Consider the following 12,675-nt stretch of genomic DNA (forward strand, 5'->3'; position numbering starts at 1 on the left):
TGTGGCATGTGGAGCTTGGGGATGGGACTAAAAGCTCACCTATGCAGTGACATACTTCCCCCAACAAGGCCACACCTACCCCGAGAAGGCCACACCTCCTAGTAGTGCTTCTCCTTATGGTCAAGCATTGACACCCATGATTCTATGGGGATCAAACCTATCCAGACCACCACATGAACAATTTTACTTGTTAATCTTTCCATCCCAATGGGCTGTCACCCCTTGCCTTTGTCTCTTGCTGTGTCCTTTTCCTAGCTTCCTGCAGTCTTCTCCTGGCTTCCTGTGGATGAAGATATAAAATTCTCAGCTCCGCCATGTCTCCCTGGATGCTGCCTTCCCCATGGCATTGGCAGAGAATGCCCCTTGCTGTTTGAACTTGTGATAAAAGGTTTCCATTGGTATGCCTTTACATTTCTTGGTTAGGAAGTGTAACTTTTGGATGTCAATACTGATTGATCCCCTCTTGTGATTTCACAGGCCATCTGCTTTCACTCAGTTAAGCCAGGATGTCACCACATGTCTTTCTCTAGCTAGGGAAGGGTTTCTATATGTCATATATATGCTTTCTATATATTTATATGTATATGTAGGGTTGTCTTCAAATGCTAGGTCCAGCAGAGTAATGATCTGCATGTTGCAAAAAGATCTACCTCAACATGATTAAGTAGCCTGTGTTGGTTCAAATTTCTAGAGTATGACCCGGGGCAGCTTACTTTAGATATATTTAAGTATAGTAAAACTTGGGAGGAGCTTCCGGTCTTCATCTGCACCCAGAGCTAAGGCTGTCGCACAGCCCTCAATAGCCAAATCCTGCTTAGAGAGAGTTGGACTCCCAGGAGTGCTCTCATTCCCAAGATCACAGGCTCACAGGCCCACAGGAGGCTCCAGTCAGAATCAGCAAGACCAACTAACATCAGAGATAACCAGATGGCAAGAGGCAAACGCAAGAACCTTAAGCAACAGAAACCAAGGCTACTTGGCAACATCAGAACCCAGTTCTCCCACCACAGCAAACCCTGGATACCCCATCACACTGGAAGAGCAAGACTTGGATTTAAAGTCACATCTCACGATGATGATAGAGGGCTTTCAGAAGTACACAAATAACTCCCTTAAAAAATACAGGAGAACACAGGTAAACAAGTAGAAGCCCTTAAAGAGGAAACACAAAAATCCCTTAAAGGATTTTTACAAGAAAACACAACCAAACCAGTGAAGGAGTTGAACAAAACCATCCAGGTTCAAAAAATAGGAATAGAAACAATAAAGAAATCACAAAGAGAGACAACCCTGGAGATAGAAAACCTAGGAAAGAGACCAAGAGTCATAGGTACAAGCATCACCATGAGAATACAAGAGATAGAAGAGAGAATCTCAAGGGCAGAAGATACCACAGAAAACATTAATACAACAGTCAAGGAAAATGCAAAATGCAAAAAGCTCCTAACCCAAAACATCCAGGAAATCCAAGACACAATGAGAAAATCAAAACTAAGGATGATAGGTATAGAAGAGAGTGAAGATTCCCAACTTAAAGGACCAGTAAATGTCTTCAACAAATTTGTAAAAGAAAACTTCCCTAACCTAAAGAAAGAGATGCCCATAAACATACAAGAAGCCTACAAAACTCCAAATAGATTGGACCAGAAAAGAAATTCCTTGCATTAAATAATAGTCAAAACATCAAATACACAAAACAAAGAAAGAATATTAAAAACAGTAAGGGGAAAAGGTCAAGTAACATATAAAGGCAGACCTATCACAATTATACTAGAATTCTCAATAGAGACTGTGAAAGCCAGAAGATCCTGGGCAGATGTCATTCAGACCCTAAGAGAACACAAGTGCCAGCCCAGGCTACTATATCCAGCAAAACTCTCAATTAACATAGATGGAGAAACCAAGATATTCCATGAAAAAAAAAACAAATTTACACAATATTTTTCCACAAACACAGCCCTAAAAAGGAAAATAGATGGAAAACTCCAACACAAGGAGGGAAACTATACCCTAGAAAAAGTAAGAAAGTAAACTTCTTTCAATAAGCCCAAAAGAAGATAGCCACACAAACATAATTCCACTTCTAACAACAAAAATGGCAGGAAACAACAATCATTATTCCTTAATATCTCTTAACATCAATGGATTTAATTCCCCTCCCAAAAAAGACATAGACTGACTGGGTATGTAAAAAGGACCCAGTATTTTGCTGCATGCAGGAAACTCACTTTAGTGACAAAGGCAGACACTACCTCAGAGTAAAAGGCTGAAAAATATTTTTCTAAGCAATTGGTCCCAAGGAACAAGCTAGAGTAGCCATTCTAATATCAAATAAAATCGACTTTCAACCAATCATTATCAAAAAAGATAAGGAAGGACACTTCATACTCATCAAAGCAAAAATCTACCAAGATGAACACTCAATTCTGAACATCTAAGCTACAAATGCAAGGGCACCCACACTCATAAAGGAAACTTTACTAAAGCTCAAAACATACATTGCAACACACACAATAATAGTGGGAGACTCAAACACCCCACTTTAATCAGTGGACAGATCATTGAAACAGAAAATAAACAAAGACACAGTAAAACTAACAGAAGTTATGAACGAAATGGACTTACTGGATAACTATAGACCATTTCATCCTAAAACAAAAGAATATACTTTCTACTTAGCACCTCATGGTACCTTCTCCAAAATTGACCATATAATCGGACACAAAATGGGCCTCAACAGATACAAGAAGATTGAAATAATGCCATGCATCCTATCAGATCACTGCGGACTAAGGCTGGTCTTCACTAACAACAAAAACAACAGAAAGCCCACGTACATATGGAAGCTGAACAACGCTCTACTCAATGATGACTTGGTCAAGGAAGAAATAAAGAAATTAAAGACTTTTTAGAATTAATGAAAATGAAGGCACAACATACCCAAAGTTAAGGGACACAATGGAAGCAGTGCTGAGAGGAAAACTCATAGCTCTGGGTGCCTCCAAAAAGAAACTAGAGAGAGCAGACACTAGCATCTTGACAGCACACCTGAAAGCTCTAGAAGAAAAAGAAGCAAATTCACCCAAGAGGAGTAGATGGCCAGAAACAATCAAACTCAGGGCTAAAAATCAACCAAGTACAAGGGATCAACAAAACCAGGGGCTAGTTCGTTGAAAAAAATCAACAAGATAGATAAACTCTTAGCCTGACTAATCAGAGGGCACAGAGACAGTATCCACATTAACAAAATCAGAAATGAAAATGAAGGCATAACAACAGAAACTGAATTCAAAAAATTATCAGATCCTACTACAAAAGCCTAATGCAACAAAACTGGAAAACCTGGATGAGGTGGACAATTTTTTCAGACAGACACCAGGTACCAAAGTTAAATCAGGATCAGCTAAACCATCTAAACTGTCCCATAACCCCTAAGGAAATATAAGCAACCATCAAAAGTCTCCCAACCCCCCCCCAAAAAAAACAAACAAACCTGGACCAAATGGTTTAGTGCAGAATTCTATCAAACCTTCAAAGAAGACCTCATACCAATACTTTTCAAACGATTCCCAAAAATAGAAACAGAAGGATCACGTCCTAATTCATTCTTTAAAGCTACAATTATACTTATACCTAAACCACACAAAGACCCTACAAAGAAAGAGAACTTCAGACCAACTTCCTCTATGAATATCGATGCAAAAATACTCAATAAAATTCTCACAAACCAAATCCAAGAACACACCAAAATGATAGTCCACCATGATTAAGTAGGCTTCATTCTTGTGATGCAGAGATGGTTTAATATATGGAAATCCATCAACATAATCCACTATATAAACAAACTCAAAGAAAAAAACTCATGATCATCTCATTAGATGTTGAGAAATCATTTGACAAAATTCAACACCCCTTCATTATAAAAGTCTTGAAAGATCAGGAATTCAAGGCCCATACCTAAACATAGTAAAAGCATTATACAGCAAACCAGCAGCCAACATCAAACTAGATGGGGAGAAACTTGAAGCAATCCCACTAAAATCAGGGACTAGACAGGGCTGCCCACTCTCTCGCTACCTATTCAATATAGTACTTGAAGTCCTAGCCAGAGCAATTAGACAACAAAAATAGGTCAAAGGAATAGAAATTGGAAAAGAAGTCAAAATATCACTATTTGCAGATGACTCCAAAATTTCCACCAGAGAGCTCCTTTCCTTTTTTTTTTTTTTTTTTTTTTTTTCGGAGCTGGGGACCAAACCCAGGGCCTTGCGCTTGCTAGGCAAGCGCTCTACCACTGAGCTAAATCCCCAACCCCACACCAGAGAGCTCCTAAACCTGATAAACAACTTCAGCAAAGTGACCGGATATAAAATTAACTCAAACAAATCAGTAACCTTCCCTCTACTCAAAGGATAAACAGGCTGAGAAAGAAATTAGGGAAACAACACCCTTCACAATAGTCACAAATAATATAAAATTCCTCAGTATGACTCTAACCAAGCAAGTGAAAGATATGTATGATGAGAACTTCAAGTCTCTGAAGAAAGAAATTGAAGATCTCAGAAGATGGAAAGAACTCCCATGCTCATGGATTAATATACTAAAAATGACCATCTTGCCAAAAGCAATCTACAGATTCAATGCAATCCCCATCAAAGTTCCAACTCAATTCTTCATAGAGTTAGAAAGAGCAATTTGCAAATTTATTTTGAATAACAAAAAAAAAAACCCCAGGATATCAAAAACTATTCTCAACAATAAAAGAACTTCTGGGGGAATCACCATCCCTGACCTCAGGCAGTATTACAGAGCAACGGTGATAAAAACTGCATAGTATTGGTACAGAAACAGACAAATAGATCAATGGAATAGAATTTAAGACCCAGAAATGAACCCACACACCTATGGTCACTCGATCTTTGACAAAAGAGCTAAAATCGTCCAATGGAAGAAAAAGACAGCATTTTCAGTGAATGGTGCTGGTTCAATTGGCGATCAGCATGTAGAAGAATGCTAATCGATCCATTCTTATCTCCTTGTACAAAGCTCAAGTTCACGTGGATCAAGGGCCTCCACATAAAATCAGATACACTGAAACTAATAGAAGAGAACGTGTGGAAGAGCCTCAAACACATAGGCATAGGGTAAAATTTCCTGAACAGAACCCAATGTCTTATGCTCTAAAACCAAGATTTGAGAAATGGCACCTCGTAAAATTGCACTGTCAATAGGACAAAACAGCAACCAACAGATTGGGAAAGATCTTTACCAATCCTACATCCAATAGAGGACTAATATCCAATACATACAAGGAACTCAAGAAGTTCGACTCCAGAGAGTCAAATAACCCTATTAAAAATGGAGTACAGAGCTAAACAAAGAATTCTCAGCTGAGGAATATCAAATGGCTGAGAAGTTCCTAAAGAAATGTTCAAAATCCTTAGTCATTAGAGAAATGCAAATCAAAACAACCCGGAGAACCACCTCACACTAGTCAGAACGGCTAAGATCAAAAACTCAGGTGACAGCAGATGTCGGTGAGACTGTGGAGAAAGAGAAACACTCCTCCATTGTCAGTGGAATTGCAAGCTAGTACAATTACTTTGGAAATCAGCCTGGTGGTTCCTCAGAAAATTGGACATAGTACTATCTGAGGACCTAGCTATACCACTCCTGGGCATATACCCAAAAGATGCTCCAACATACAACAAAGACACATGCTCCACTATGTTCAAAGCAACCTTATTTATAATAGCCAGAAGCTGGAAAGAACCCAGATGTCCTTTAACAGAGGAATGGATACGGAAAATGTGGTGCATCTGCACAATGGAGTACTACTTAGCTATTAAAAACAATGACTTTGTGAAATTCATAGGAAAAGGGATGGACCTTGAAAATATCATCCTGAGTGAGGTAACCCATTTACAAAAGAACACACATGGTATGCACTCACTGACAAGCGGATATTAGCTCAAAAGCTCAAAGTATCCAAGATACAATTCATAGACCACATGAAGCTCAAGAAGAAGGAAAGTCAAAATGTGGATGCTTCAGTCCTTCTTAGAATGGGAAACAAAATACTCACAGGCGGAAATACAGGGACAAAGAGTGGAGCAGAGACTAAAGGAAAGACCATCCAGAGACTTCCCTACCTGGGGATCCATCCCATATGCAGCCACCAAACTCAATCACTATTGCTGGTGCCAAGAAGTACTTGCTGACAGGAGCCTGTTATAGCTGTCTCCTGAGAGAGTTGTCATCCTTATCAGTACAGATGAGGATGCTTGCAGCTAACCATTGGACTGAGCACGGGGACCCCAAGGAAATTAGAGAAAGGACTAAAGGAGCTGAAGGGGGTTGAAACCCCATAGGAAGAACAATATCAACCAGCTAGAGCCCCCTAGAGCTCCCAGGGACTAAACCACCAACCAAAGAGTACACATGGGGGACCCATGGCCCTAGCCGCATATGTAGCAGAGGATGGAATTTTCTAGCATCAATAGGAGGAGACGCCCCTGGTCCTGTGAAGGCTCATTTCCCCAGTGTAGGGGAATGCCAGGGTGGTGAGATGGGGGTGGGTGAGTAGGTGGGGGAACATTCTCATAGAAGGAGGAAAGGGGGTAGGAAAGGGGGGAACTGTGAAAGGGGATAACACTTGAAATGTAAATACATAAAATATTCAATAAAAATGCAAAAATACTTGGGGAAGAGGGGAGGTTTCCTGATGTAACACAATCCCCCTTAAACAAGGAGGCATAGTTATAATAAACATGTACGCTTATCAAAGTACATGCTGCCTCCTTGATGAGGATGTGTTGTAGAGATAAGCTACATGCATTTCTTAAGGGCTTAGGGGATGATCTGGTGTGGTGTCACCCGCACTGACAGTGGAGAGGGGATTCGGGATATGAGCCACCTCTGTACTGGTTTGGGTACTTAGGGGGAGACCCTGGCTGCACAGATAATGAAAAGGTCATCTAGACCATTAGCCATCTCCAGTCCTGCGCGTGAGAGTTTGTTATGGCCTGGCCCTGTAGACAGCACAGATCACCAGGCTGTTAACCACCTCCATTCCTAGCCTTACGGTCAGGAAAGCAGGTTATACATCTTGTTGAAGAGATGATCCTGTGTGTACAACATTCTTGATTTTCCTGGTGCTTATCTGTGAGTTCAAGGACATTTGTGCTCTGGACGCATGTATGTATGTATGTATGTATGTATGTATGTATGTATGTATGTATGTTTGTATGTATGTGTATGATTTGTGTATATATGCTTTGAATATATATGTATATATACATGTATATATATATTCAACCACATATGTTCAATGAACATAGTCAACTACAAACACACAAATCTGTTTTGAAATTTGAACCAAAGTCCTGAGCTCTCTCACAAGAGAGGATTCTTATTTCCTCGGCCCATATCATTAACCCAGACAGCCAATACCGTCTTTGGATTCCTGCCTATCCATAAATTAAACTTGAGCAACAGCTGCTCACAATAATTAAGAATAAGTCATAGACCAAGAAAGTTTTGGATGCCCCCATTCAGGCTTGGAATGGTTAGAGCCCAGTTAGACCATCTGGAGGGGTGGTTTTCAACTTGTGAAAGATTCGAGATTCTGAAAAGTGTCCGGATATTAATATTAGGGACTTGTTCGATTCTTCCCCATGCGGTTCCCTTGGTCAAGAAGTCTGTTTCGTCCTTATTGAGGCCTCTGTTGAAGGAAAATACCCATGTGAAATGCCGTTGAAACAGTAGCCCCAAGTCAGGATGATGTTCTTAGGCCACTGAAGAAAGGACTCTGGTGGGGCTCCTTGAACAGCAAAGGAAAAGAAAACCAGGAAACGGCCACACCGACGGAACAATGTCCGCAAACTTGACTCCCATCTTTTCTGTAAACCTCCTCCTTGTTTAGGAAGCCTTTCCAGAGACCTTGAAAGAAGGAAAATACAGTTGCCAAGTGACTTGGTCCCTGCCAAAATGCTTATGTGAGACGTTGCTAGATTGCCCAATAGCCCTCTCGTCCTACACCCAGGCCATTTTGTTGGTACGAATCACACACTGGGGCTTAAAAATAACTAATGAAATTATAAATCACCATGTATGGAGGGTGACGTAGTTAAAAAGCCCTATTACAGCCTATGTTCCTCTGCTCCTTTTGAGCATGGGACCTGCCCAATGAATGTCCCTACATATATAAAAGGTGTTCCCAGAAGGAGTGTTGGAGCCCAATTTCTTTGATCAGAACTCCACAACACCATGGTCTTGAACTATCATATAAATTTCATTCAAATGATAAGTCCCAGAGAAATACAGTACTGTGGAAACCTTAAAATAAAGAATTAACCTTACTTTTAAGAGATAGCCTTTTTTTTACCATAGAGAATGTTTTGTAAGGAGCCTTGGCCCCAATGCTCGCTCTGTTCTGCCCTTTGCTTCTTCCCCTCTCTCCCTTTCTCTCTCCCTAGTGTGCAGCTGAACCTGTCTAGTCTTGAGTGTGCTGTCTTTCCCATCCATGAGCACTCTGCACACCACTTCTAATCCCCCCTCCATGTCTGATTTTTATCCCTCACTCTTACCCACTACCAAGAACAAGGCCAAGGTCCCGAAGCTTGAACACACAGCAGAGGTTTAAGGTCCATGCGTCCAAGATCAGCCCTGACACCTTGCTCCATTTGCCTGGGGGTTGATCATTAATCCAGTGTCTGCATAAAGACAGGACTCATCCTCAGGAAGGGACCAGAACCTCCTGAAACCATGGCTAGCACACTAAGTCCCAGCACCGCGCCTCGGACCGAGGAGCCTCCTGAGGTGTCAGAGCGCATTCAGAATGCGGCTGACATCTCAGTCATCGTCATCTACTTCCTAGTGGTGCTGGCTGTGGGGCTGTGGGTATGTGGGAAGCACGCTGGCTTTTGGGTGGGCACCTGGCTCAGGGGACAGTGTCTTCGGGTGGAGGAGGTGTGTCGCGATAAGCTGAGACAGGGATAGGTTGATGGTGACGTCATCGCCTTTCTATCGAACATTTTCTGGTAGGTGGTAGTGACAAGTAGGCTCCTTCCTAAGGCAACACAATTATTTGAATGGAGGGGGGATCAAAAATGACAGAGTCCATTTGCATCCCCAGCACTTGACAAAAACGCATTATCGAGTTTTCTTTATTTCTGTGTATCGTTTGAACTTCCGGCTTGGTGAGTCGGCCGCTTGAATCATTTGTGTCCTCTCTGTTCGTTTTCAGTATCAAATTCCATGCTGCAAATTTTCACCCAACACAGCACAATGCACCTCCTATTGTTTCCATGGCTGATAGCAAACAGCTGCTTTTCAGAGAGGATGGTTTCTTTTCTTTTTTTTAAGATTTATTTATTTATTATATATAAGTACACTGTAGCTGTCTTCATGCACACCGGAAGAGGGCATCGGATCCCATTACAGATGGTTGTGAGCCACCATGTGGTTGCTGGGAATTGAACTCAGGACCTTGGGAAAAACAGTCGGTGCTCTTAACCACTGAGCCATCTCTCCAGCCCCGAGAGGATGGTTTCTTAAACCCCTCCTGGTCCTTGAACCCCACTGAAAAGCCGTCCAAGCAGCAGCCTCTGGAGAATGTCTCCTGGGAGAGCACTGGAAACTCACTACTGCTCACACCCTGGCCGGTGTGGCTGGAGCGCTGAGGTGCACCTGCTGCTCTTTAACCCTCATCTTGTTTTTCCTTCCTACTCAGTCAATGGTGAGAAGCAACAGAGGCACCATTGGAGGCTTCTTCCTGGCTGGTCGGGACGTGTCCTGGTGGCCGGTAAGTGAGCCGGAGATTGCTGGAGATAAATAATAGAGCGGGAAATCAAATCTGCTCCGTCTATAGAATGTTTACATGTACGTATGCTTTCAGAGTTGGTTGTTTGCAATTGGATGACCAGTTGGCATGGTCATCATGGGGAAGGACTGTTCTCCAGTTCTCAACATCCGTTAGTTACCTGTAGTTCTTCATCCAGGCTTAAGGCCTCATGAGGTTTCCTTCTCCCACAATAGCATGACTGTTGGTGTTGCCCTTGTTCAGGTCGTGTTCAGGAGGCCCTGTTGGTGAGATTCCATAGGTGTAGGTTCTCTGACATTTCTAAGAGTTATATATTCATAGAACACTTCCTGTTCCTCTAGCTCTTACAATCTTCCAGTCCTTCTTCAGCATGAATCTCCGAGCCTTAGTTGCAAGAGTTGTGCTGTAGATGGATCAGTTGGCCCTGGGATCCACAACTCTGTATTTGATCAGGGATGGTTTGATGTAATGGATCAGACCTCTCTTGACTATTGAGTCTTAAGAACAGCAGACAGGGGCTGGAGAGATGGCTCAGTGGTTAAGAGCACTGACTGCTCTTCCAGAGGTCCTGAGTTCAAATCCCACATGGGGCTCCCAACCATCTGTAATGAGATCTGATGTGTGTGTCTGAAGACAGCTACAGTGTACTTATATACATAAAATAAATAAATCTTTAAAAAAAACAGCAGGCAGAACTACATAGAGATAGAGGAATAAAATGGCCTGTGACAAAGGTTGGAGAGGAAGTCCCTCATTCTGGAGCATGAAATCCTTAAGACTGATCTAAGTTGCAAAATCCGATAAGAATACTAGCAGCTTTGGCCAAAGACAGGTTCATTTCATAGACCACTTACAGAACAGTCAAAGCACCCATAAGGAAGTGTTCAATAAGCTTGTCTGATAAGAAAATTGTAAATCTATTAGACCACGCATGCTGTGTAATATTCAACAACACAGACAATAGTAAAACCAATAAGTATGGTTGCCTTTCAAAATATTACCACTCTTGTGGTTGCAAGGCAAGTTACCCAGTCAAAAGCCTTAAGTACTATTCCTCAGGCTATCGTGCTGCAGAGGTCTTAGACTTGTTCTGTGTCATTCAAGAATGCACCCTCACCAATAAGCCAATCACCTGGAAACTGCAGTTCAACGACATCAGAATTCATGACATGCAATATCTCTAGACGGTCCACCCAAACAATAAAGAATATACATCCTTCTAACCAGCTCATGGGACTTCCTCCAAAACAGACCACCTGTGACCACAAAGCACCAATTGCGATCTCTCATCAATAAGGCTGCTTTGGGTCTTTTTAACTCCAGCCGCAATCTCTGGTTGCGTTTCAGATGGGCGCCTCTCTCTTTGCCAGTAACATCGGCAGCAACCACTTCGTGGGCTTGGCTGGGACGGGAGCTGCCTCAGGAATTGCTATTGCAGCGGTGGAATGGAATGTGAGTGGTGTGGGGCAAGGTTCTCCTTTAAACCAAGTCCAGACAAAGTTATTTCAATCAAACTCGTATTCTAGGTATTCCAAAAGGCGTGTGTAGGATGTGCGCCTCTTTGATTTTCTTTCTGCTTCCCTTTATGTTAGTCTCCTTTTCCCCTTGGGTCTCTAGACCATTCAATAGAGTTTTCCCTTTCCTGCTGCAAGCCAAAAGTAGTTGTGACTGGATGTGGAGGCAGAGGCAGGTGGATTTCTGAGTTCATGGCTAACCTGCTCTACATAGCTAGTTTCAGGCCAGCCAAGGCTACATAGTAAGACCATATCTCAAAAATAAAATATGAGATGCATTTAGGGACGAGGTCCTGTCTATTTCCCCCTTTGGCTTACGGCTCCCCAGGCTTGAAGTAAGGAGGTCAGGAACTATGGCTGCAGGTACAAAGGATATCTTGGGTTTTGTTGCTTGAAGTTTATACTTTAAAAATTCTTATTTATTGGGCTGGAGTGATGGCACTGACTGCTCTTCCAGAGGTCCTGAGATCAAATCCCAGTAACCACATGGTGGCTCACAACCATCTGTAATGAGATCTGATGCCCTCTTCTGGTGTGTCTGAAGATAGCTACAGTGCACTCATATATATTAAATAAATAAATCGTTAAAGAAAAAAAAAGAATCCCTAGAACATTGACCACATCATGACTGACCCTGTGACCATCCTTCTGAAGAGACATGCTAAGACTCAACGGTCATTATCATTTCCCCATTGACCAATTGTAATCTCAGTTTTCTCTCTCCTTCCTAGAACCTGTATTTCTAGCCATCAACTACATAAAATACAAAAGCAGTGGTTACCCCTTGTGAGAAGCTTCCAAATGAACTCTGTAGTGTAGAATCCACTGGGAGAACATTGTACATATTGTGCATAGGGATCCTTTGGGAGGACAATCACAGAGAGTGTAGAGGACTTGACACATGCTATTAGGAGCTTGATCTTATCTCTTCACCCCCCCCCCAATATTTTCTCATGTAGTGTGTGTGCATAAGGTGAGAGGAAGACATCAGTGTAGGAGAAAGTCAGACCATGGTCAGAGTTTAGACAGACCATCCCTGGGTGGACTTAGGAATGACTAAGATTCATCACGAATACCTTTGCTCTGCCCTTGTTATGTATTTATTCTCATTTTACAGTAGTAGCACGAGAGCCTCCTGTGTATACCCAGCCTCCAGGTGTGCCCTTTGGCCAGAGTTTGATTCTGATAGCGCCACAGACTTTACCTCTAGAGTCACGTTCAGATGGCCCCTTGGGTACGAATTGTGTCTCTGTGCTTGCCTAATCTCTGTGAGGTGTGGTTTCCACTTCTATAAGATAAGGACAACTGCCTAAAGTAGCCGCCCCACTTGCTGTTGAA

At 42.2% G+C, this 12,675-nt stretch overlaps 1 protein-coding gene across 1 annotated transcript in view; it reads left to right on the forward strand.

The window, feature by feature from the left end:
• The first annotated feature begins 8,766 nt into the window (after nucleotides 1-8,766).
• The window catches only part of Slc5a4b (solute carrier family 5 (neutral amino acid transporters, system A), member 4b), a 49,595-nt gene continuing 45,686 nt past the window's right edge, over nucleotides 8,767-12,675 (forward strand). The window contains exons 1-3 of the mRNA XM_008772932.4: nucleotides 8,767-8,901; nucleotides 9,734-9,805; nucleotides 11,171-11,275. Coding sequence (XP_008771154.1) covers nucleotides 8,767-8,901; nucleotides 9,734-9,805; nucleotides 11,171-11,275 — 312 coding nt within the window. The remainder of the gene's footprint in view (nucleotides 8,902-9,733; nucleotides 9,806-11,170; nucleotides 11,276-12,675) is intronic.

This window comes from Rattus norvegicus, chromosome 20 (genome assembly GCF_036323735.1).
Source record: "Rattus norvegicus strain BN/NHsdMcwi chromosome 20, GRCr8, whole genome shotgun sequence".
Taxonomy (NCBI): Eukaryota; Metazoa; Chordata; class Mammalia; order Rodentia; family Muridae; genus Rattus; species Rattus norvegicus.